This window comes from Corvus hawaiiensis, chromosome 2, assembly GCF_020740725.1.
Source record: "Corvus hawaiiensis isolate bCorHaw1 chromosome 2, bCorHaw1.pri.cur, whole genome shotgun sequence".
Taxonomy (NCBI): domain Eukaryota; kingdom Metazoa; phylum Chordata; class Aves; order Passeriformes; family Corvidae; genus Corvus; species Corvus hawaiiensis.
In genome coordinates this window covers 18,921,180-18,947,531 of record NC_063214.1, presented here as the reverse complement: position 1 = coordinate 18,947,531, position 26,352 = coordinate 18,921,180, and the positions used below count along the sequence as shown (strand labels likewise).

General features: G+C 45.6%; 1 protein-coding gene across 1 annotated transcript; it reads right to left on the bottom strand.

The window, feature by feature from the left end:
• Positions 1-1,052: 1,052 nt before the first annotated feature.
• DGAT2 (diacylglycerol O-acyltransferase 2) lies at positions 1,053-25,105 on the bottom strand. The gene is made up of 8 exons (XM_048293633.1): positions 24,937-25,105; positions 16,994-17,113; positions 15,918-16,025; positions 15,065-15,135; positions 7,429-7,633; positions 4,144-4,318; positions 3,243-3,445; positions 1,053-2,469 (listed from the first exon to the last, which is right to left on the bottom strand). Exons 1-8 carry the CDS (start codon positions 24,974-24,976, stop codon positions 2,315-2,317), a joined length of 1,077 nt encoding a protein of 358 aa, XP_048149590.1. The 5' UTR covers positions 24,977-25,105; the 3' UTR covers positions 1,053-2,314.
• Between the last annotated feature and the right edge of the window lie 1,247 nt (positions 25,106-26,352).

Genomic DNA, 26,352 nt, shown 5'->3' with positions numbered 1-26,352 from the left:
GGCAAAGAGTAAGTTTGGCTTTCGCCTTGGAGAACAGCACTGTCAGGCTGTGAAAGTCAGCCAGCACGGATAGATTGCTTCCATGGCTCACAGGCCAGCTTCAGCCCAAAGACAACAGGTTAAACCCTCCCTTGTTACTACAAGGGCCCACATGAACTTTTCAGCACTGTGAGCTATTTCTGGAGCACCTTGCACTTCCACTAGTAGAATCCTGGGGGCTCTGACAAGAATAATCACAGAGCAGTTTGAGTTGGAAGTGACCTTAAAGCTCATCTCATTCCAACTCCCCTGCCATGGGGCAGGGACACCTTCCATTAAACCAGGCTGCTGGTCTGGAACACTTCTGGGGATGAGGCAGCAAGAGCTTCTTCGGGCAGCTTATGCCAGGGCCTCCCCACCCTCACAAGGAAGAATTTCTTCCCAATATCCAATCTAAATCTTTCCTCTATTAGGTTTATTGCCTATTTATAGAGGTTATTATTTGGCCCTTGTCCTATCACTAAACACTCTGTATAGAAAAGTCACTCTTTTTTATAAAGCCCCATTTTAAGTACTCAAGGGGGCTGAAAGGATTTCTTCACCTGAAGACCGGGGATGCAATCCAGCATTTTCTGTTCTAGGGAGCAACAAAACCCGAAGTAATTTGCTGTAAGCAGCAATAGGGCATGAGCTTTCTCTATTTGCTCAGTAAAAGAGGTCCACAGATGGAGGCTGCCTCAGCTCTTTGTTCACTCCCAGGCAAAACCCCTATCTTAAACCACAAAGATTTGCTTAAATCATCCTGGCTGCACATGCAGGGAGAATGCAGATGGTAGAACAGAATCATTAAGGTTGGAAAAGACTTCTAAGATCAAGTCCAACCCTTAATCTAACTCTTCCAGGTCCACCACTACACACTTCCAGAGATCGCAATTTTGGTGTGAGTCTGCTTTTGGAGAGACAAACCATTTTTTTTTCCCCCACAGGAAAAAAGGCATAACTGCAATCACACAAACTATTGCTATAATACCAGCCACACACCCTGCAACACTGAAGGGACCAAAGCAGCCCACTATTTTTGCCCAAGTTTATTTCTAGAAATTTGTACAAAAATTGATACTCTGTAATACAATAATCTATCAAATATGACAGATGAACATTTGTCTTTAGAGGCAAGATTCCAGGAATGTGAAGTACCATCCTCTTGCATGGAAGAAAGGCACATTTTAGAGCTCAAGACACACTCAACTGAATGGTTTAAAAGGCAGGTCAGACATGCAAGTAGTGCAATGTTTCAGGTTTATACATAAACTGTACTCTGAAGAAATCTCACTATAAGCAGTGTTAACATCCACATAAAAATTTTGTAAATACTTTTAAGAGTAGGTCACTTTAGACCCTATGTGTGCAAAGGCTACTCCTTTACATTCACTGGATGGAGTAATTAGAAGCCGTCTTTGGCCAGAAGTTACTTCTAGATTTCCCCAAATACTTCTGGGATCCAAAGCACTTGCATCAATAGTCCCACTGCATTTTCCCTCTGTGGGCTACCCTGAAGGTCTGCAACACCAGGGCTACACAAATGCACCATCCCACTGCTCCTAGAGCTTATCCTTGGAGCAGTGTGGCTATGAAGGAGTCTCATATTTCCAGCTACAAGCCTCTGCACATGGGACATACCTGCTTCTAAACTGACATTTCAAATACACTGGTGAAATTACAACCACAAAATCATCCACTACACTATGGATCAAGGTTCACCCAATTCTTCCCACTTGGTTTCCTGCATCATCTGTCATAGATGTCACACGAGGGGGGTTGGCAGCCCAACTGTACTTTCAGAATGGGCTTCTCCAAAGCAGAAATACCCTTGTGCTACATAAGAATGTGTCAACAGGGCTCTTGTGCAACATGCCTGTAAAACTGCAACGCTGCTCAAATCAACCTGCTGCTTTTTAGGTTGAAAACCAGATGGATCCTACTCTCCCAAAATAGCTTGTGCTAGTAGGTACAGTATCTGTAGGAATGTTTCTAATCCATTGCTGGTCATCCAACAGCATTATATAGCAGATTACAAAGGCAATCATTTACCCCATCCAAATCCTCGCAATCCAACAATGGGGAGTTGTGCTTTTTTTGTATAAAAAGATGTTTGTAATGGGATTTCTCTAAAGCAAAGCCTTTATTATTTTTAAAAGTGGTCTAGCAATACTTTAAACACTTGCTTTAAAGGATACATACACCCACACATGCTTTCAAGTACACAATGACAACGTGGACTCCTGGAAAAGATTTGTTGGTTCTGAAAGAAGGAGGTGCTGCTGAGCCAGTGCCTTCAGTTGACTTCCAAGACCTCAGTCTCTGGCAGGCCAAATTTGCTCTTGTATTTGTCAAAGAGTTTGATCAGGGAGTCCACATAAATGCTATGGTAGAAGTCCACATCCTTCTGGGATGGATTATTGATTTTAGGGATGGTGATGGGCTCTCCAACTGATAAAAAAAGGGACAAATCCACATTAGATTAAATGCTTCCACAACCTGGATATTTGTCCTCTATGGACACAGCTATCGTAGTTCAGCACATCCATTCTGGCACAGCACAGTTTGCCATTATAGCAGAGGTTTGCCTGATTCCTCCCAGTTTTTACAAGGCTCTGAAGCATAACTGTCCCACCACAAGGACGCACATCACATCTGCAGCAATACCAGATTTGCTTTAGCTACACAAATGCCTCTACTGTACAAGGTGGCTGGGAAATCCCCCTTCTGTTTACAGCAGAGTGATAAATCCCTCCTCAATTAACAGAAGCCAAGAGTCAGTTCTTATGTATTCCCCTATACACACCACAAAGGCAAAGCTGACCATTTTGTCCCCCCTCCCTCAAAGCCTCGCTGCTTTGGGTTGGAAGACTCAAATCCAAGTTTTAGAGTTGGCTTTAAGATTCAGCTGTCAGACAGCAACCCACTGGCCAGTTCCAGGAGCATGGGGGGCCAGGTTGCTTCTGACTTTAGCTACCCAAGGCCAAAGAAAGTAGAGATACAGCCTCTTCCCCCCAGAAAGAGGTCTCTTGCAAGACTGCCTAGAAGCAGAACATGATTGAAGGCTTGTAACCTCTGGAAACTCTTCTAGCTCATTCTCAGTTTTGCTGGAAGGTTTTATATAGAAGGGAAAGCCAAGACTCCAACTACAGCAGGTGTACAGCACAGACTCAAGTATTCTGCTACCTAGAGAGGCACACTGCATGTTTATACCAAAACCTTACCAACAGTAGTGATGGGCTTGGAGTAAGGTAACAACCCCCAGGTGGTAGAGGAGAAGAGGCCACGGCCATGAAAGATGCATGGAGCAAAGCCAATGTGCTTCTGGAACTTCTTCTGAACCCATCTTCCCCAGGAACCCTCTTCAAAGATCACCTGCTTGTACACTTCATTCTCCCCAAAGGAGTAGACGGGAACCAAGTCCGCTCTAGAAAGACAGAAAGATGTCAGGACCCCACCCCCTGGACTGTCATATGTGTGTTCATATGACCACAGTTGGAGAGCCCCACACTTGCTGCTGTGTGTTCTGCCAGGTTGCACAGCTGCTGATACATTGCCCAAAGGTTTTTTTGCAGCACAAGGTACTGATGTAAGCCAGCCAGACTTGCCATGACATAATAGATATACTCTGAAGGCATACAAGAGAATTGTACTGACAATATGCCTGTGGAACACTGTGCAGTCAGGCACTAGACATGCTTCCATATATACTCAACTCCTATTTTTGATGGACATCTCCTTTCAGACACATGGGGATCAGGGGGACTGCACAGGTCATCACCCCATGCAGGTTACTGACACCTGCCTCTCCTTGCCCTGGAAGCCTCCTGCTGTCCCAGGGATCCCCCTACCCCTGTACCTTGCTCAGGGGCAGAAGCTAAAGGACACTCATGCCTGGCACTCTGGGCAAACATCCACACAACACAGCAAAACTGCAGAAAGGAGAATCCCTCCAAGGGAACAGAACCAACCACAGCATGGTTTGGACTGGAGGGGACCTTTAAAGGCCATCTAGTCCTATCCCCCTGCATTGAGCAGGGACATCTTCACCTAGCCCAAGTTGTTCACATAAAAGCACCTTCTGCATGGTAGCGGTACTGCTCCAGCATTGAGGCTGCCCCTTACCCATGCCGTAGGGCCAGTTTCACAAATCCTTTCCGGTTCTTTAGTGTCACAGAGTTCTTCCCTGGGGTGCAGTTCAGGGACTCTGCTGCCCCTCCAACCACGATGATGATGGCATTGCCACTGCCATTCTTCGACAAGATGTAGTCTATGCTATCACGGTTCACAGGACATATACCTGGATCAAGGAGACAGACACAAGGGTCACATTACATGATTGGCTGGTGACTTCAGGATCTCCTCATACTTACAGCACAAAGTTTATGGCTCAACTGCAAGTTGAGATGTCAAATCTCCCTGTGGTCAGAGAGGGTAGTATTAGCAGGCAACCTGTTCCTTAACTAAACTAGCAGTTCATAGACCTGGCAGCACTAGACTTCGTCATAAACTCCACAAACATCAGCTCTCAATAATTTCCCTTTATCAAAAGACTTCAGCAAGGATTTTCTGTACCTAGTGATATCAAAGGCATTGGTGTTAGACATCCTCCCTCCATGTAAACTTTACAGTAGGATTTGGTTTACCTTTAGTGAGAAAGAAAGCAGTTATGTTATTTTGATGGATAAAAGTGTCTGATTTTGACCAATTCCTCAGCAAGATTAGGTAGTAGAATAGATGCAGGAGCATACTTTAGTGATACAAAAAGAATAAATGGATAAACCTTTAAGACAGATCTGAAATGACATGAAGCTCTTGCAATCCTTTGCTGTCCTGGGAAGGAAAGGATGTATGGGACAGTGTGTTTACATAAGTCCACACTCTGAGGAAAGTGTCTGGAAAGGTCCTTCCCACTATACCACACTGGAAAGAGCAGGACTTCCCTTCAGCTTTAGTAAGCAATCTCTGCCCTAAAGCATCAGTCCCCACTCCAGGGAAATGAAAACCCCAAGACAGCATCTTTAATTCCCTCTGTATTGCTCTAAAAATGTGAAGAAATTTGATTGTCTGCTCTTTAAACTCTTGCTTTTATCCTACAATTGGTGTCTGAGCTTGCTCCTGCCTCTCATTTTTGGCCAGAATAAGCCAAGGAGAAGTGGGATGCCAGCATTTACATTCCCATCACACAACACATCTGATCTGAGTACTTTAGGTCATTGCCCTATTACACTATTTAATCTTAGAAGCTGATTTTGCACATCTCATGGCCATTTTTTTTGCCCATTACTTGAGCCAAGAACTAAATGATGAACAGGCCCTGGGGGCTTAGACAGGACAAGTCTGCTAGCCTTGATATCTATCTGGGCACCTATCCCAGCTCCAGATATGAACAGAGCAGACCACACTTGGAACAGATCAAGTGTGACCGTTTCTCCTCTGAAAGGCTCAGGTTATACTCACTGCTCCAACTTTCAACCTTCTCCCATTCTCCACACCAAGGCTCATGCTGGCTACACAGGCCTGGCAACAGATTTATGTTCAGCTCTTTCACGCTTGTTAGAAGGAGGAGATTACTGCTGCTCAAAGCACCAAATCGTTCCTTCAGAAAGTGCAATGAGACATGGAGACAAGTTGCAATAGATAAATTCTGCTCTTCAGCACATTCACACAGTATACAGGTTTTTCTGGTAATCTCCTCATGCGTTATATGATCCCTGCTATACCTTAACCTCTAGTAGGCTGTAAAATTAAGAATTCTTACTACTTGTAAACCAACTGTGTGTATTGGTACAGTGTTAGGATTTGTTATAATTTCACCTGAAGTGGTTCATCCACAGAGAAAAGGATTGAGGGAATTATCAGTACTTTCCAAGTGATGTTAAGGCCTTTTTATCAGAACCCTTAAGTTCTAGGATAGAAAAGTGAAGACAAATTATGGCTTTCAGAAGGTTAACTTCATCACACCTGTAGTCTTGATTAGATCCTAGGAACGGAGGAAGCACAACACTCAGGGATAGCCAAGCCAGCAATGACATTGCTAGTGTTTACTCCCACCTTCCTTCCAAAAAGGAGAAAGCAGCTCTGGCTGGCCACAAGATTTGTCTGCCAGTCATACTGAACAGATTGAAGATGTTTTTTTTAAATATAGAAAGGCTGCATGGAAACTTAGGCAACAACTAAATTTGCAGATGTGACGGACTGGAAAGCAGATCCCAACTTCTCATGTGCTGCTGTTCTGTGAATTCCTAAATTATGGACTTCACACAGCAACTAACATCAGTGCAGGAAGATAAAAACCAGCTTGAGATACTGCCCTTTCTAGATAGGGACAAACACGTTTTCTGCACCAGATCCAGTTAGTCTCTCTCTCCCTCAGTTAAGACAGTAATCTCAGAAATAGTCAATTCTAACAAGTCAGAGTCAGGTACAGCTACTCCTGTCATCTTCCCAGGCGTGGTACTTACTAAGACATCTATTTTAAAGTCATTTATTGATGAATCAGTTACAGAAACAGCAAACAGGTTCCTAGATTGTTCAATTCATGGTCTTTGTATTACTCCCTCATCTCTATCTAATTGACAGGCATCCTCACTCCAAAAAGGAAGCTCAGGCTGTGCAAGAACACTTTACTGATATTTTAAAATCTGCTTCCTCTGCCCAGTCATAACTTACAAGCCCCAAGCATTAAAATCCTGGACTCCATTAAAACAGACCTATTAATGTAATTCAGCACACTTACATCACTGCATAATCCGTGTGATCCATCTATAGGAATACATTCAGGGAAGGGGCTCTCTGAACAGCTGGAACCATGCAATACTTCAGAATCTTTACCCTGGCAGGCACCCAGCAGTGCAGTTGGGTGGAGACAGAATCCACCACCACCACAAAACACAGATGTGTGACAAGTCATGTGGTAGTGAGACCAGGAGCTGAGCTGGCCATGGTTACTCAGTATTTTCAGTCAGTGCAACTTCTTCCTGTACCTTGTAACAACAACTTGGACAACTTTGTTCCATGTCTCTACCTTCTACAACTACAGATGTCAGATATCTTTACTATGCCTTTGGACAAGAGTATCCTAGAGTTAAGCATGAACACAGAGGAGCAGCAGTCCCTGCAGCCCAAACTAGTCATATTCACAGAATTACAGAATGGTTTTGGTTGGAAGGGACCTTGAAGACCACCTATTCCAACCCTCTGCCATGGACAGGGACACCTTCCACTAGACAGGATTTCTCACATTTATTCATAGCTTCCTCTTGACAACTATATGAAAGCAATGTTTGGGTGATACTACCAACAGGAAGTGGCTACCTGAGCTTCCAACACAGCTTTTCACTTGAAAGAGGTGAAGACAGCTCAGAGCCAAGGGCATGAGCAGAAATGGCACAGTATGATTGTGCTTACCACCAGACATTAAGTAGTCCCTCAATATGGGCATCCTGAAGTTCCCAGCCAGGGTAGCAAGGTACGGTCGGATCCCAGGGAATTTCTGGCTGACACCTGTGGCCTCTGTGCTGAAGTTGCAAAAGGCACCCAAGCCCATGATGCCATGTGGATGGTAGCCAAAAATGTAATTCCTGGTGGTCAGCAGATTGTGGGTTTTAACCAGCTAGGAAAGAAAAAAGAGCTCAATTGAAGATGGATATTTTCAAGTAAAAATTGGAGAAGCAAAAAAAAAAGTCATATTCCCCAGTTCTTGTCTCTCTTCCCACCAGGGAGAACAGCCTAAGAGCTCATGTATGGGTGCTTCTGGATTTCAGAGGCTCTGCTAGGAACAGCCTCCCAAACAAAGGGAGCAGGATAAACAGGCTGATCTCAGACACAAGAAGCCTGCCAGCCAAGCAGGAATAGGGCTTGGGTTGCTGCAGCCTGGGCCTTTTGCTGCTCTACTCCTTCCTAAGGAATTCTTACACACCTCTTGCCCAAACCGACCAAGTTCTTCAGTCCTGTAGCCACAGCTATGCCTCCTTCCAGGCCCTGTCTCAGCACATTAGTGGCTCACATCCCAGTATGAGGGGGAAAGAACATAAACATCACTGTCTCATAGCAGAAGCAAGTTCACTAAATGCCTGAAAAAAAGAGCCAACCAGTTAATGCGCCTGTTGGCCACCTTACAAGTGGGAAAATGTGCAGAAGGGTGGTAACCACTGGAAACAATCCCTCCTTTTAAGAGGTTCTGCCCTGGCCTACATGCCAAAGGGTAAATGAGACACCTCAAGCCATCTCCAATTCCTGCAGGACATGCTCTAGGAGTTGTGATCATATTGTTTTCAGGCTGTGCAATATTCCTAACCATTTGCTCCTCTGTTTGCACAGCATGGAGACTCTCTACAATTGTCTTAGCTAGCACGGAACAACCCATTCCCTGGTACCAATACTGCCATGTGTCAGAGCATCTTCCCCAGGCAGTACACATGCAGTCTGAGGGAGCCCACAGCACAAAACACAGCAGGGCTGCTGCATCATCCTACAAAAATAGAGATCAAATTTCTTTTTTTTTTTCCTGTATGTTAGAATACTTTGTGTTGGAAGGGACCTTAAGGATCATCCAGTTCCAAACCTCTGCCATGAGTAGAGACACCTTCCTCTAGATCAGGTTGCTCCAAGCCCTGTCCAACCTGGCCTTGAACACTTCCAGGGATGAGGCAGCCACAGCTTCTGTGGGTAACCTGTGCCAGGGCCTCACTACCCTAAGAGTCAATCTCTTCCTAATATCTGATCTAAAAATCTCCTCTTTTCAGGCTGCAACAGTGCCACTTTTTGCCAACAGCAAGACCCCAGCAGCTCTCAGACCTACAAGTTGAAGCTTTGGCACCCCATCTCTCAAACTGCATATGCAAAGGCCACTCTGCATCAGTTCCCATAGGGGGGAAAAAAAAAAAAGCCCCAGATTTCCAAGATGTCACACTAGCATTACACACCCCACTGCCTTGGACAAGAAGTGTTTTGGCACTACACAAGTCCATTCTGTTGGATCATGCTACAGGGTGCTGAAGTACCATTGCAACACACAAAAGCAGCATGCCAAGAAACTTGATTCCCTCCTCCTTGTTCTCAGCCTTGCCCCTAGATGAAGCTACAGCTCCTGTGCTATTTAAAACAGCAGCTGCGATACAGGCATGATGCAGCAGCAGGTTCAGCACAATTTCCTCTGAAGTCACGTAGAGCTCCAGGAAGAGGGCACAGAGGCTTGTGGTTACAACAGCTCTGCAGAGCCTCACTGCCTATATCACACCAAGTCATCCTTTAATCCCTTTTCCCTTCTTTCCCAATTAGCAGATGGCTATGCTTTCATTTCCCAGGGTAGAAGGGCTGCCCCCTTGACCAGTTACAACACACAGGGATCACAGACTACAGACCAAACACCACTGTCCATGAAAAAAAGTAGTGATATGGTAAGCAACCACTCCATCTATAAGCTCTTCCTCAGTTGTAGAGAGACTTCTACAACAGGCTGCAAAGGGCAGCGGCGGACTCCCCATCCCTGCAGGGAGTTAAAAGCTGTGTGGATGTGGCACCTGGGCACATGGGTTAGTGGTGAGATTGGCACTTCTGGCAGAATGGTTAGAGTTGATGATCTTAGGACTTTTCCAACCTAAACAATATTCTGAGTTTATGACTCCAGGCCTGGTAGATACAGACACATGTTGCTTGGCTGGACAAGTAGCAGACACTCCTCCTTAAAGCTCCTGTCAGAGCAAGGTGGTGATTTCCAAGCCTCTTATCTCTCCTGCACCAAGCACAGCTCCTTTATAAGACAGACAGCTGAAACAGGGTTTGTCCTTGTCATTCTGGAGCACGAGGCATCTGCATGTTGATCTTGGCAGAGCCACACATACAGAAGAATTCTCCTGCTCCAGCCCCTACACCACATGCAAGGACACCCAGATCCCAGTGGAGCCCATTGCTTGGATACCTCATAGGAGCCCCAGCCAAGCTGCAGTCTTATTGCTGTGGTTGTTTTCCAAGAGCTCCTGTTATGGAGCCATAGGGTTGGCAATACCCATGACAATCAATCACCCACACCACTGCAGGAGGTGGGCAAGGGGTATGCAGGATCCAACTCACCAACAGCAAGGGAGAAGGCTAAGATTTAGCCTGGTATTCATACATATATGCTTTTCCCCTGTTTGTCCCATGCAGGCTGCCACTGCCCTCTACACCTGTCCCACAACACAGGGGCTCACAGAAGGTAAACATGGGGGGTGCAGATGAGGGTCAGTCTCTTCTGCCAGGTAAGAAGTGACAAGACAAGAGGACACAGCCTCAAGTAGCACCAAGGGAGATTTAGATTAGGTATTAGGGAAAAATTTCCCAAAAGGCACTGGAATAGTTGGACTCAATCTTCAAGGTCTTTTCCAGCCTTAGTGATTCTATGTGTTCTTCCACTCAAGTCAAGCCAGGGAACCTAAGACTAACAGACATCAGACAGGGCTGGGCACTTCTTTTCAAGTGGAGGTCTTGAATCTGCTAATGCACACTCAGCCTCAGGAGGGTCTGACCTGCCAACACCTTCATCTCTCCCTAAATTTAATCTAGAAGCAGGAATTCTTGAAGTACTGTAAGTCACTTATTTTTAGACTCCAGCAAGAGTGAAGACAGTGAAGTGCACAAGATGGGGCTTTGGAACTAGAGTGCATTTAAAGGTCCCTTCCAACCGAAACCATTCTATAATTCCATGCCAGAAGCTCTCTTCAGGAGGCTGATCACTCACTGCTGGTTCTTTGAACATCTCCCCTTGAGAAGCAAACGGTATTACCAGGTTGCCCCAAGGAATTCCTGTAGTTGTCACTGAACACTATTGCAACTCTGTTCTGAAACTCCAGCTGTTTTTTCCTTTTACATTCAAGGTCTTCTCCAGTCCCACACAGCTCTTTGGAGCCTCAGTGCTCCCATGATAAGGCAGAGACAGCACATCCTTGCTGCATCCCAGCTGGACAATCAGTACTGGGAGTGAAGCTGAACCTTCACCCCCCATTGCACTAACACCTGTTCCCAGCTGCTGTTAAGAGACCAAACCTGTTTCTCTGGGAGCAAAGTTCATCCATCTGTCTAATAATAACAGATTTCTATGCACAGACCTAAGCTAGCCTATAGAAGCAGTAAGCCAGTGCAATAGTGTAAAGAAAACAAGTGTTAATATTTGAGTGCCAGATACAGCTAAAGAACCATATTGTCAATGTTATTTGTAGGAACAGTGGCATATTCAGTAGAGGAGAAAGGGGACTGCAGAACTACTGCTGCTCAGCAGTAGTACCAGGAGCCAAAGAGCAGGACGAAAATCAGTTGTTTGGATGGGAGCTGAGCAGCACTGACTATGGAAGCATGCAAAGAGCAGAAAACCAGAGCTCATCCTGCAGGATCCAAGCAGCAGCTCTCATGAGCATGTAAGCTTGCAAAACAACCCAAGAACTGCAATTAGCTGCATCACACCCAGCAACATTATGGAAGAAATCATCTTACCTTCCCAGCAGTGCAAGCCAGGACCTGAAGACCCCCCACGAGGCTCCCAGTATTATATACATCATAAATTCACAGAATGGCTTGGGTTGGAAGGGACATTAAAGCTCAACTTGTTCTAACCCCCTGTCATGGGCTGGAATGCCTTCCACTACACTAGGTTAGGACACAGCAATCAAACCCCTCTATTTCCATTCTGTAACTCACATACAACAATTAAGGAGGAGCTTTTCCAGGAAGCTAGCCAAGACACAGAATACAAGAAAAATTGAAAAAAAAAGAAAAAAAAAAAAAAAAAAAAAAAAACACTTTTAGCAGCAATTCCTGCTCTGGCCAGATTCCCACTCCCCCAGTGCAGTCATCCAGTCTCCCTCCACACACCTGAAGTGCTCACAGCCTGACAAAGGTGAGGCAAAGGTCTGCAGCCCTGGATACCGGGAGTCCTATTGCACATGGAGATGCTCACATGCTCAGGTAACAGCTTCTTTACCTAAATAAAACCTTTAAATTATGGCACTCCCAGCATGACATCCTCAGATCAGCCATATGTGCTCAGGAGACTGCTGGGATCTGTCTGCTCCAGTCCAGCACCATGCATACACCTGCAAGGGCTTGGGCTTCACCTGTTGCTTCAGGTCCAGGACTCAGCTCACTGGAATGTTCCCCAGCTGCTTCATGCACTGCTTAGCTTAAAGCACTATTTACAAGGCCAGCCATTAACCAGCAGACAAACTTAAGCTTCTAGTGCCCTAAAATAGCTTATTACTGTTAGAGCACCTGCATGAAGCCCCAGAGAATGTGGCCAACCACTGCTCATGCTGAATAACTGAGCCAGATTCAGGCTGCTTTCCAAATCCACCTGGTATTACAAAACATGACCACCTATCTCCAGGTATGGGTACAATAGTTCTGGTGTTTCAGGCTGGGAGGCACTGCTGACTCCAGTGAGACCAGCCTAATCAGCACAAACATCAAAGCAGAGCTTGATTCTCATGCAGCTACTCTAATACAGCAAGCCAAAGAGGAAGACATTCTTCCCTGTGAGGGTGATGAGGCCCTGGCACAGGTTGCCAAAAGAAGCTGTAGCTGCCCCATCCCTGGAAGTGCTCTAGGCCAGCTTGGACAGGGCTTGAAATAACCTGGGCTAATGGAAGGTGTCCCTGACCATGGCAGAGGGGTGGAATGAAATGAGCTTTAAGGTCCCTTCCAACTGTACTGTGATTCTATGAATTAAATCTGAGCTGATAGCCCAACACATGTGGTACCTGTGCAGGTATGGATGCAGCTACCACAGCTCTATGTGCAGACTTTGCAGGAGCCAAGTTCAGCATTACAAATGCCACCAGTGAGACTGCCACTGGTGTGATCCATCCCTGCAGTGCTCAGTGGACACATGGCACAGGACGAGGCACATGCAGCAGAGGACTGCCCTGACAAACCATGAGCCAGGGACACAAACCAAACCCTGCTGAGCCATTACACAGATCAGGATCCAGTAAAAGGGATTTTTGCAGAGAGAACATTTAAACAAGTGATCCTCTGTAGACCCATCTCCCTCTTGACCAAGAACAGGTAACTAGTTTAACCCAGGAGTTCCCATGCTCTTAGCAAACTCAAGCCCAAGACATTCCAGTTCTTGGTACCATTCCTAATACCCAGAGATATTATTCATTGTTCATGCTGTAAGATCAGTCCCATAACTGCAGAAAACCACCTCTAGCACCTCTCTGCCCTAAGATCCCCGTAGCAGCTTTTACCAACCCTGCAGCCAGCTGGCTGTTCCCCCAAAACACATGCAGGAGTCATCTCCCAGCTGTCAGCCCTCATGTTCTGCCCTTTGCCTGTGAACTACCAGTGGGCTCCATAAACCTTGCACAGCTCTTCCCCCTTAGTGGCAAAGGTGAAACCCATAAGGAGTTCTCACAAATGGGCCATCTGAACTAGCAAGTATTTACCTAAAAACTGCTGCAAAGTTTAGTTTATCTACCCCATCTCATCTCTAAACCTACTTAAACAAGCCAGCTGTTTGACACTTTTAATATCCACAGTGGATCTCACCTGCAGGGCTTCTGCAGAGCATATTTCCATGAAGACAATGGTAAGTGTGCCATTAAAGGAATGATGAAACAGCGGAACCAGCACTACAGGTGACACTTTGGAATCAAGTCACCAGGATAACAGAGCCCACTTCAGCAATATCCAAGGCAGCAATGTTTAGTGCAGCACTGAGGACTTGGTACTAAAACACAACACAATCTGACACCCATCTTCAACGGCAGAGCCTGCTCAGTTCTCTGTCAGCCATGAGACCCAGGCTGACTTCCAGCCTGTGCAGGCATAGTGAATTTTTCCATGTACACTTAGGCTTGCCAAGAATTACCTGTTAACAACAGCAAGTTTCATGGTGGACTTGGCAGTGCTGGGTTAATGGTCAGACTTGCTCTTAAAGGTCTTTTCCAACCTAAATGGTTCTATGTTTCTAAGAGTAGAACAAAAGGCTTGTTCACCAGCAGCACGTTCAGGCACCCTGAGAGTTCAAGTGACTTTGCAAAGGAAGAATGCAGTCTAAGCCGCTTTGGCATCCTGCTGGAATTGGATTCCCTGTTCCTTTCTGAGGCTGGACTATCTTGGGGATAGGTAGCTCAAAAGCCATATCAAAGTCCCTTCCTCATACTCAAGCTGAATAAAACTTGCCAACAACCTTACATAATAGTCCTTTCAGCTGTGTGCCCTTCCAAAGAGGATCGAGTTTCCTCCTCGCCAAATTTGACCCCTGCTCCCTTCCAAGTCATCCAGCTAATTCTGCAGTCCCAGAGCAGCCTGGCAGCCCTGTCCTCTTTCTGCAACATGTCTGAACCAGCAGGAAAAACACAAGTATGTGGTGAGCAAGTTACAAGCTGGAGAACTGAAGCTATTTCCACTGCTGGAAAACCCCCTTCTCCGAAGCAAACAGACTTGAGAACAAATTTCACTGCTCCCTGAGAAGTGCTAAGGCTTTTGGTGCACAGGGGTCCCAGATATTCTGGCCCAATACATCCCAGAGCGGAAGTGTTACTGGAGAACTGGGCTATATTTTATGATTTATGAGAGGGGAACAATGTTAGGGTCAGGCACTACACAGGACTCTGCTGCAGCACAGAAGAGAATCACAGAGTGATTTGCATTGGAAGGAACTTTAAAGATCATCCAATTCCCTCCTGTGTGCAGAGACACTTTCCACTAAACCAGGCTGCTCCAAGCCCCATCCAGCCTGGCTTTGAACACTTTGAGGGATGAGGCAGCCACCACTTGTTGGGACAACCTGTGCCAGTGTCTCCAGAAGCTGGAGAGATGAACAAGGATTGCAGATTGCCTCCAGAAATCTGGTAAGACCACTAGAAACAGAAGCTTCTGGCAATCACTTTGCCACCACTGGTGATACATTTCAGATTTTCTAACCACAGCTGCCACAAGCAGCAATGGTATGGCAGTGGTAACTGAGCCATGTCCTGCTTATGGTTCAGTGTCACAGACAGACTAGTGCCAGTACAAGGCACTGAAGCAGTTAAATCCCAGGGTATACACTTAAACTTTTACTTACTCTTATTGGAAAATAATCCCTGAAGTACCTCCATATAGCCCAGTTTCTCACCCACTGGGATCTTCTTCCCCCTGTTGAGAAAAATGAATCATGCTTTTAAAGCTCTTTCCACATGGTTGTCCATCAAAAAGCCTAGAGGACTTCAGCATTTGCTGTCTCACTAGAGAAATCAACACTTTCATTCCTCCACGTGGGACACCTGCATCATTCACTGAAATCAGTGCATGCTCTGAATATAAGGGACTTCAAGGAAATTAAGGCCTGACTACAAATTCACAGTAGACAACTCTCCATTCAAACTAGAAACATTCAGATTCAACCTTTGGGAAAGGCCAAAATCCTGGATGATTTCAGTCATCTTGAGGCCATGGAGAACTGTGCTAATCTGGCTATAAAAGTAGTTGCCAAAGCTTGTCACCACTGCTGGCTTCCACAGGGTTGGGGTTTTTTTCTGAAATAAAGTCTTCTGCTTAATTTGCAGCAACACTGACTCCATAGAGGAGCTACATCTTAATAATCACATCATAATCTGAACCTTGCAAGAGCTGGAGAGGACAGCAAGGTCTTGAATCTTTAGATCTTTCTGAACTACAGAAAGAACCTGTGCCTTATGCTAGTAAAAGCCAGCAATGGCAAGATATTAGTGAATGTTAATTTTGTATTGCCCTCAGCATCAATAAAACCTGCAGTGCCAAGGGCTGACATTTAAATGCTTCACTGAATAATGCTTTTGGTCAGTGATTCAGCCAAGTCCCACTAAGAAGGGAAGTCATCCATTATAAGGAAGTGCTTCTTTGTCCAAATATGGAGACAGGGACACTTTAACAGCAATGATCTGTTCTGTAATATTTACCTTTCTTTGGTGTATTCCAGTCAAATACCAGCCAGGCTAAATATAGAGCAGCAATCGCCCAGCAATCTGTGCACAGTATGTACATGAGGATTAAAGTGCAAGCAATACCTGGAGAGGTGCAAGAAAGAAGAAAACAAGGTTGCATCAGGTTTTGGTCACCATTTACACCCCTTGCCTTTTGAATCTATGTCAAAGCCTGATGTCATTAATCCTCAATCAAATTGGATTTGTCTAAAAACCCCTTATGTAGGGCTGAGGCAGCTTCCTCTAGAGCTCTGGAAAACCTCAACCTCCCCTTAATGGTGCCTCTAGGCATCTCTTATATCTTCAAGTAGGGCAGCTGCTTCACCAGACTTGATGAACACCAAGATGTCTTTGTGGCTCACATCAAGGGTTTTTTCCCCACAGCTACATACATCTTCCACAGGTTACACCAGCTCTACATCAGCCATCCATCCCACCAGGGTGCCAAGGATCCCACCTACAAGTGACATTACCATTTTAGCACAAACTGAATTGGGAAGGTACAGTGAGACAGATGCTGAGTGCAGTTATTCTCCAGTTTAATTATTAACAATCCAGTGGAGCAGAGCAGGCCGAGATTTCACATAATCCAAGTACCCAGGGACAAACAGGCTTTACTCTTTTACTGGTCTAACACAACCACTTCTTGCCCATCTCTGGTACCTCCTGGAAGGAGACCAAGCCAAGAGGAAGGCATTCCTGTCACAATCACATCAGTTACCAGCTGCTTCTAAGAAAACTCTCTGTGGATATTCCCATGAATGAGCCAGGTAAGACATTTCCAATTGTTTCAGCCTCATTTGCACGGTAGACAGACATGAGCTAAACATCAGTCAGTCTTCCCATAGCTCTTATGAGTTTCTAGAGCCAGGAAAACTCATTTATTGTTGAAAATATCAATGTAACTGTTTTATAATAACCACGCACCCCAGGAACTACCCTGCTGCAGTACACATCCAGTAATTAATACTTATGTAAAAGTTAACATTTTTGCATTAAAATTTTTCCAGAATTACAGCCAAACCCCTTTGCTTTAGGCCAAAAGCTGTTACCCATGATAAGGAAAGTGAGAACCCATTGCAGCACAGAGATGATTTGAAGTTGTTTCTCTGCTTTGGATTTCAATAGCCAGAACAAATCCTGCAGAGCAGAAAGAATGTCCGATCCTGTGCCTAAGGAAAGAAAAAAAAAATACAGTAACATTTGCATACTGAGCAAAGGTAATAATACTTTTCCTTTCAAATAGAATCATAAAAGGAAGGATCATCAAGTTCAACTTTTTTTTATAAGATTTTTTAGATAAATGTGCAGTTTGCTTTTAGAGAAAGGCTTGCTAAAAGCTAGTATTTTTCATTGAGTTTGAGCATCCTGGAAGAGGAAGGATTGCCATCTGCAAACATCCAGCTTTTTTCAGAATACTGAAAGGGATTAATGGGTAACCACCAGTTCCCACCTGAGCAAGCCTCTGTTCACTTGACCATAAAAATGCAGAGGATGTTAACACATGTTCCTAACACATACCCTCACCTCAAACTGCCAGTTCCTCGAAGTGGTGTTTGGTAAGAGGGAACCCCATGACCTCACAATAAGATAAAGATCAGCTGCCTCAAGCCACACACAAGCAGATACCAGGCTGTGGTCTGAGCTGTTCTCATCCACCCTTCACAAGGCCTGTTGCACAGCTCCCAGTGCTGTTCAAGGTAAGCTCTGTGCTCCAGCCTTACTCAGCACAGCCCAAGGGCTGGTTGAGCAACACCTCAGTATACAGCCCTGAGGATCCACAGTTCTATGAGTAAAGAAAACTATCAGCAATCCTAAAGCAGTAAATAAGAAGGAAGGAGCTGAAAGCCACTCTTGAAGAAGCTTAAGATATTCAAGTGGGGAGAAAACCAAAAGTGGGTAAAACACTGAAGTGAAAGACTTGCTTTCTATATGAGGAACCACCCACTGCAGCTTTTGACAATATATTCAACAGCCTCCAGAAAGAAGCACTTGCAAGTGGGTCTTCCTTCACTTTTCTTCGTTACTTTATTTACAAGCACCGTAATAACTGGCCAAAATACAAATCAAATATATTTACATATTTCCTTTTGTGTTTAAGGATCAGCCTTTTATTAGAAGGCCTATGAAAGAAGCTATTACATTGAAGAGGTTCGGTCCTTGCTGATGAGATATGACCCTGCTAGTGGTAATACCATAGGAAGTGTTCACACTCAGTCAAATGAAACTGATTGAAAATAGCTTCTCTAGGTATAAGCAGGCACTAGGATTTTTGGTAGTTTCTACAAAGACACTCTCACTGACACATCCCTTAAATATGTAAAGGATCTGTTTCATAGGAATGAGGGTCAGTTTAGATTAGATAAGAAAGAAGTTTTTTACTATGAGGGTGGTGAAACACAGATGCCTCATCCCTGGCAGTATTCAGGGGGGAGCCACACCAAAGGCTGCAGTCTAAATCTAGAGCCAGACCACCTAGTTCAGACCCTTGGTTCTGCTTAGTCCATGTTACATGGACAATCCCAGCAGTGGGTTGGGCATTAATTACTCTAAGCAGACCAAGTTTTAGGCTGGGATAGATCATACCACTACAACTGCCAGTAAACTGGAACCTACAGCACTAATCTAGGTTGAAGTAGGAGCTAGAGCTGGAGGCAGTACTTTACAAGATAATATACTGCAGTATTAAGAATGAATCCAGCAAGTAGTTCTCCTGTTTCTGCGGTGAGACAGGAGAATATGTTGAGTTAAACTGTCACCATGCATTGATTTGCCACACTAGAGTATCTAAGCACTGAGATTCAGAAATCCCATGCTGTAAAATCTAGCAGTAAATCCCCAAATGGGGGGTGAGGGATAAACTCCACTCCATTTTTCTACAAAGCCAGTTGCCTGTTCAAGGGTAAAAGAAATCTTTGGGTTTGGAATGGTATGTACTCAAAGAGACATTTACAGCTCATCTCAATCCAATGCCCTGCCATGGGCAGGAATATTTCCACTAGACCAGGTTGCTCAATTCTTGCCAAGGGGCCACAGCTCCAGGAACTTGCTATCCCAAAAATCTTACAAAATTGCACATGGACAAACTTGATGTAGACTGAGGATTACCAGATACTAGTCTAAAGAAAGCTTTTAGCAATAGTGGTGTCTCTGGCCTTATGCCTATGTCCTCAAAACAAGCCAGAAGTCTTGGAGATGATTTATGACTCACAATATGTTGAGGTTCCTCCCCCCTGGCATGGGGTCCAGGGGGAGGGGACCCTGGAGTAGAGGCATGGCCTACGGGGTTTCCCTACTCCCTGGTCAATCTTGTTCCCTATTGGTTGTTTTGTATTCCCCTGCACGGGGAGGACCCTGCTTGTCCCGTGATTGCTCAGTTCTTCGTCAGTCCCCCAGCCATGTGGCTGGAGAATAAAAATCGCTAAAAAATCTATCAAGAATCGGTCCCTATTTCTTTCCACGGGCCTTGCTATCTATACATGTTGCAGAAATCCCCGCTGCAACAACAATAAAAGCCCAGTCCCATGTAATTTTTTTCTTCTAGCACCTGCATTTACACTACCAAACCTCTTTGGCTTCATAAACCCAACACTCCAGCCTTGGATCAGCTAAATCCCTATCCTCTTCCCAAAGAGAAGAACTGTTTATCCCTCCAAATGAGAATTTGTACTTTAGCATTTTCTAGATGTTTGAACAAATTGTAGGCATTGCCAGCCCTGTAAATAGACCAGTACTGGGTAGCACGAGTCAACCTGTCAACTTGTTTTTCAAACCACATGAAGCTCACATCCAACTTCTGCAGACAGAGGGAAGGCAGTGGTTTGACAGACAGCTCTAAGCACTGCCTTTGGACAAGTGGTGTCCTGGGTCAGTTATTTGCTGAAAGCAAAGATATCCTTCAAAGAGAACAAGATTCTCCACACCAGAAAACTCAGTAGTTACCATGGGCTGAATATTAACATTTAATTCCCAGTTAAGAAATTAAAGACGCTCCATAGCAAAGGAAAGGGCTGTGGGAATGGTCAGTCACCTGGCAAGTTCATCAGGTCTACCTTTGCACCAAACCTGCAGACTCTAGATGAACCCATTTCATCAACCAGCCATTTACAGATTTAGTGCCAAGACAAACCTTTCCAGACAGTCCTGAGCTTGCTATTCATCATGTCAGACCTGACACTGTGTATTCAACCTCCCATGCAAGCCTTGCAACCTTTCACCTTCAGTGGCCAGGAAGCATTTTTGGAAAGACCCTCCATGCTCTGGAAAACCAGGCCAGTTACTAGTGACACAGCAGAAGAGCTTTGACAAGTCAACAGAAATGGGGGAGGAAAAGGGGGGTTGGCACTCAGTCACAGAAGAATAACCCAACACTGGCACTTGGGTTCAGTCCATTAGAGAAAATACTTCCTCTTAAGGGCTCACCTGTGGATCCACACCAAGCGCCCTTCACATACTAAAAGCCCAAGGCATTTTCTCTAACTTTCAGGAAACAGATTATCCTAATAACCTAGTTTAAAAGGGTCCAGTAGACATAACTACAATTAACTCTAAGGCACAAGGATACAAAATGCTGGCGTAGGCAGTATCCATTACTATCAGTCTTTTCCTAAGGAAATATTCTGGACCCTGAAGAAACCCAAAACCTCCATGTTCTACTGCTGAAGATAGTAGCTTGTCCTGTGCTGGCCATGCAGCACAGTCCCTGGAGCATTTTCCAGGATACCTGTTCTAGAACTGGAAAGCCTGACTGGATCAGGGGGATCATTTAAGATCCCTTCTAACCCATGCCATTCCATGACTGTTGGGGTCAGCCTTGGCAAACCATGTCTACACAGGACATACTTTACCAACAGGTTTCCTCATCTCAGATGAGATCCTAAGCACCCCAGATCACAATGCAGCCCACTCCCTGGAAAACTGATGGGATACTCCCTGCACTAAGCCATGCATGGCTCTCAAGGATGTTCCTTGTCGTGATGGACAGAGTAGCAACTTCTCCAGGAGACGTCCCTGCTGCTCAGAGATGGCAGCCATCTGCAGCCTTCCAAGGAAGCTCAGGAACATTAGCCAACTATCCTGCAACTGGTGATGGGCTCACTACACTTTTATCATTTAATTCCATTAAATATCAAATGCAGGAGTTGCTACCAAAGAGATCCTGGAGTCAGCAAATAATTTGACCAAGCATTTGACTCCTGCAATACAGGCTCAGCATCTGATGCCCTTCCAGCACAGTTTATTTCAGATAAATTACACAAACAACATGTATATAGGCAGGGAAGCAGAATCAAAGATCCCAAGAGTGGAAGTAAACAGGACTTCACACCTGGGCACCAGAAAAACCCAACTGACAGGACTTAATTAAAAGTCAGCCAAAGAAATTAACTGAGAGGAAGTGTTACATGTAGTTAAAAATACACTGAAACCTTGTTAAAGCCAAGCTTCATCTGCTACCTTTTCCAAACAATTAGCATGTTAATTCTTGGCCAAGAATTAAACTGCTTCACACATCTTATTTAGAGGAAAACCGTATTAGATCCATCAAAGCATAAGCTGCAAATGGACATTTTGAGCTACATATTTGGCAGAGGAGCTGAGATTGAAGGCATAACAAAGCTAGATAAGATAAACAGACCAATACTAGAATATTCAGGAGGACTCAGCCTCCCATGCAAGAGCAGGAGTCCACATAGCAGGCTGCTACACCTGTAAAACCCCTTCAGCAACACAAGTTCTTCTGTGTTGTGGGTTTACTTGGGTGCCCCAAGCACAAACATATTCACTATAGAGTAAAAAAATTTGTTAAGAAACTAATGAGTAACCAGAGCAGAGTATAGTTATCCTGCCCTGTACACAGCTTTAGAACAGTTTGCTCCTGTCCCAAGAAGCTACTCAATAATCCCATATTATCTGCAGTACAGTGTGTCTACAACTGGAGGTCAACAACATTGTTAACAGGGACATGCAAATAAAAATTTGTATCAGCTCCTTTAGAAAGGAGCTGGGATTCTCCAGACCCAATAAACAAATCTGTCATGACATTTCTCATGTTAGTTCTGCATTTACTCACAGTACTAAACTCGGCCCTTAGTCTCTACACTCACAGCTGTATGTAGGTTAAAGTGATGTAACCTTAAGACCCAGCTGCCCCAGACCAGCCAACAAGCACAGATTTAAGTTAGCAAGACTAAACAGGTCTGGATAAGAGAAAATGACCCATCACACTACAGCTTATCAGTGTGTCCAGAGCACATGGGAGCTCTGAAAGAGGGGTTTCATATGGGCAAGCCTAGACCTCCACCTCCCAAGCAACTTTGTCAAGAGAAAACACCTGATTGCAGCCAGCAGTGATCCTGTTCCCCCAAAACAGGAGCTCCCAGGCTGCCCACCCCAGAGCAGAACTGAGGTCTGGTAAACCTCACACGCAGTGTAAGGCTAACTCCAAGGTAAAGCTAAGCAAAATCATCTTCCTCATCCCGAACTTGACAGATGAAGCAACATAAGAAAAGACACTTCAGCACAGGACAGCCTTTCAGTGTTCCAGCCATATTGGCATCTTTCCTCAGGAGAGAGGGATGAGACAGACTTCCTTGCTGCTCTGCCAAACACAAAGAGGATACCTCCTAGGCATCCTATGGCCAAAGTGAGGCAGGTCAAGATCAGGAGACCACAACCTCTCCTACCTGACCAGGTATCTCAGAGCATTATCCAACCCTAGGTATTGGTCCAAGACCTGTTCTGATTTTTGCAATATTGGTTGATATCCAAGGACATTCCTCTGCATATACACAGGGATGGATATGGAGGCAGATGCCTGCACTCTTTTTTTTTTTAACTTGTCTTTAAAATAGGATAAGACTTAATTCAGGCAAAATACACAATCACCAGGATGAAACCAGATGCCAGGAAAGCAATAAGACTAAAGGACAGTATGAGCCATTCACATACTCACCCCAAAGCCAGCAAGCATGATACTTGGAAAAAAAATATTCAGGGAGATAGGATAAAAAAAGCCTAGTGGGTTTGTTCTACACATCCTCTGTAGTGAGAGAAGTTGTCCAACATGATCAAGCAGTACATGAGGTCCCATGAATGAACCTTTTGATCTGCAGGGTCCCACATCACTATCCCCAAAACCCAGCCCGAGTCAGAGCTCCTCTGAGAGGCACCTGTGCTTTCCTGCCCAGGCAGGCTACAGCACTGGCAAGGGGTTGCTGGATGTTGCAGTCACCAAGGCAACCTCCCCCATCTCCCCAGGCAGAAACACACAAAGAATTAAGTTAAAAAGCACAAATATCACTGCAGGATCCCCATGAGGTGCCTCAGAGGAAAACTGACCTGAGGAGAGTTAAGACAGCTTTCCATTGCTAATCAGGATTATCCAGAGATGAGGCCAATCACTGTCCCTAAACCACACTCTGTTTTGAATTATGCATGTGTCCTAGATCTATCATTAACATGCCAGTGCCAGCAAGGTGATCGCCAAGGTCTCAGGTCAACCCTACATATTTTACAGGTTCCTGATTTATTTATTCTCTGCACTTAGGTTGCAGTTAACTCTCAGTTGAACAGTTCAGATGCTGCTAATTCAAATGACCTCTCTCAGCTGAAAACATAACTTGTCCTCTGTTAGTTGTGCAAGCAAGCAAAGTTATTTTAAGAAACAGAGCTGAATACAGGAAATACATGCAGGTCTTCTCCCCAGTCGGTTCACAACTGATCCTTCAGATCAACCTCTAAAATCCTTCTGGCTGAGATGAGCATCAGCAGCTCTAGATACAGGACTGGGCAGGACAGTGCAAAAGCAAGACTTCAGGGGTTAATTCACGAGGTTCATGTCCTTTCAGCTCTGCTAACGATTGCTTAATCAATAAGCCATTTCACAGGTCTCTTCATCCCAGGAGGTATTAGCAGTTTGCTTTTTGAGGGCAAAAAGCCTTCCACAACACAGAGCAATCACTCGAGGACCCTCCACAAATCACGGGGTAAATCGTTGTCCAAGTGCATTTTCACACAAAGCCCCCACTCTTTGCAAATCCTGACCTTTCTCTAGACAAGCATCCTTGCAGAAGGGATACAAAATTCGATTCAGCAGACTTGCTGAATTTATTCCTGCAAGATCCTTTGAGATGCCTTTACAAGCAGGCAAGGTAGCCTGTGGTTTGTGATTTCCTATACTGTCTCTCCAAAGCCGTTAACCAGCATGTTCCAGTATGCAGGGAAGTGTTCAGTGTCTGCAGCAGCTCTGCCCACGACGGGTGTCAGGCACTGACACCCATTCCACTTCTCTCAACAAGTCACTTGACCAGCACGAAGGGCTGTAAGAGCAAACTTGGAGGAACTGGCTACCACAAAGCTCCTGCTGAGCACTGAATCTTCAGCTCCTCATTATAAGACAACAAAATTAGCAATGTGTTGCCCTTTTTCTCCTCTCCCGTTGATGTAGGTGTGGGGAACACAGTATTATGGAACAGTTGGACTTGATAAAGAGGTCTTATTCCAAGCTAAATAATTCTATAAAAATAAGGCTGAGACTAAACTTTTATCAGCCACGCAGTGGCGATAAAACTACTACACTTCTCTTCCTACCATCACAAAAAGGGGAAAAAAGGACTCGCTTATACGCAAGTGCCCCACGCCCACATTTTGCCAAGGTGCAAACTCACTTAGACCAACCACAGCCGTTTCCATCAGCCCCAGGAGCGCAGCCGGAGCCTCCGAGCTCTCTAAAACACAAAAGCTGCGCAGAGACTTGTAATCCTCAACCCAAGAAAAGCTGCAGCTGCCTCCCCGCCATTGCACATCGCTCTTCCCCCTGCTTATTGCCCTAGAACAACATCCCTGCGGCCAAAAAAATGGGGAATATCATAAAGCTGAGTGTTTCAGTGCTGCTCCCACCCCAGCCCTTGAAACACCGCAATGCTCCTCCGCACCGCAGCATCCCCCTCCGGGCACTAGGGCTCATCTCCACCCCTTCTCACCGCCCCCCCGGTACCTCGGAGCACCCCGGAATAGGCAGCGATGATGGTCTTCATGGTGGAAGGCGTGGTCAGAACTCGGGTAGGGCCATGGGATGGAGAAACGCACCCCAGCCCACAGCCCCGGTGCAGCCAGCGAGTAGAAGAGATACCCGCCGCGTATCCATATATAGCCCGGGGAGGAGGTGGAGAGGGAGGGGCTCGGAGGCGGAGAGGGAGGGGCTCGGCTCGGCTCGGCTCGGCTCGGCTCGGCTCGGCTCGGCTCGGCTCGGCTCGGCTCGACTGCCGAGTTTCTCAGCCCAGACGTGGGGCTGGGGGGACGCTGTTGGCCCAGGTGATGCAGCTTTCTGCATGGGATAGGTATTTGGGAGCTGGGAGACCAAGCAGGGGCCCGCCCCCTATACAGGCTGTTTCATTCTCTGTTTTGTAGAATCACAGAACGGTTTGAATTGGAACAAACGTTGAGGCTCCTCCATTTCTAACACCCTGCCAAGGGCAGGAGCACCTTCCACTAGACCAGGTTTCTCTGAGCCGTATCCTACCTGCCCTTGAACACTTCGAGGGATGGTGCAGCCACTGCTGCTCGGGGCAACCTGTGCCAGGGCCTCACCACACTCACAGGGAAGAATTTCTTTGAAATATCTCATCTAACCCTGTCCTCTGGCTTCCCAGCCATTCCCTCTTGTCCTGTCCCTCCAGGCCCTTGTCCTAAGTCCCTCTCCAGCTCTCTTGCAGCTCCTTTAGGCACTGACGAGCTCTAAGGTCTCCCCAGAGTCTTCTCTTGTCCAGGCTGAACACCCCCAGCTCTCCCAGCCTGTCTCTAGAGCAGAGGGGCTCCAGCCCTCAGAGCATCTCCATGGCCTCCTCTGGACACACTCCAGCAGCTCCATGTCGTTCTGATGCTGGACCCCTGAGCTGGAGGCAACTCTATAGGTGGGATCTCACCAGAGTGGGGCAGAGGGGCAAAATCATCCCTCCGCTGCTGCCCATACTGTGTGATCAGTCCAGCACACAGGGGCTTCTGGGCTGGCAGAGCACATGGCTGGGGCATGTTCTGTTTCTTGTCCACCAGCACCCCCAAGTCCTCCTTTTCAGGGCTGCTCTCAATCCATTCTCCCCTGCCATTGGTGGGGAGGGGATCACCTCATGCCTCTACTAGTGATGGGCTGTTTAAGACATTATGGCCGTCTTCTTGTTCAAATGCTCTCCCACCCCTCTCTTGGCTGATTTTATCTTCCCCAGTTGGCTTTGGGAGTTCTTAGCTCCTGAAAGAATGATTAAATTAAGATAAAAGGTAGAAAGGAGAAAAATTTAGTCATTTGGATGAATTTTTAAAGGAACTTTAATGAAAATGGAATTAATGAAAACTTTAAAACTTAACAGAAGCTCTAATGGTTTCATTAAGTATCATTTTCATTAAGACAACCTGCTGG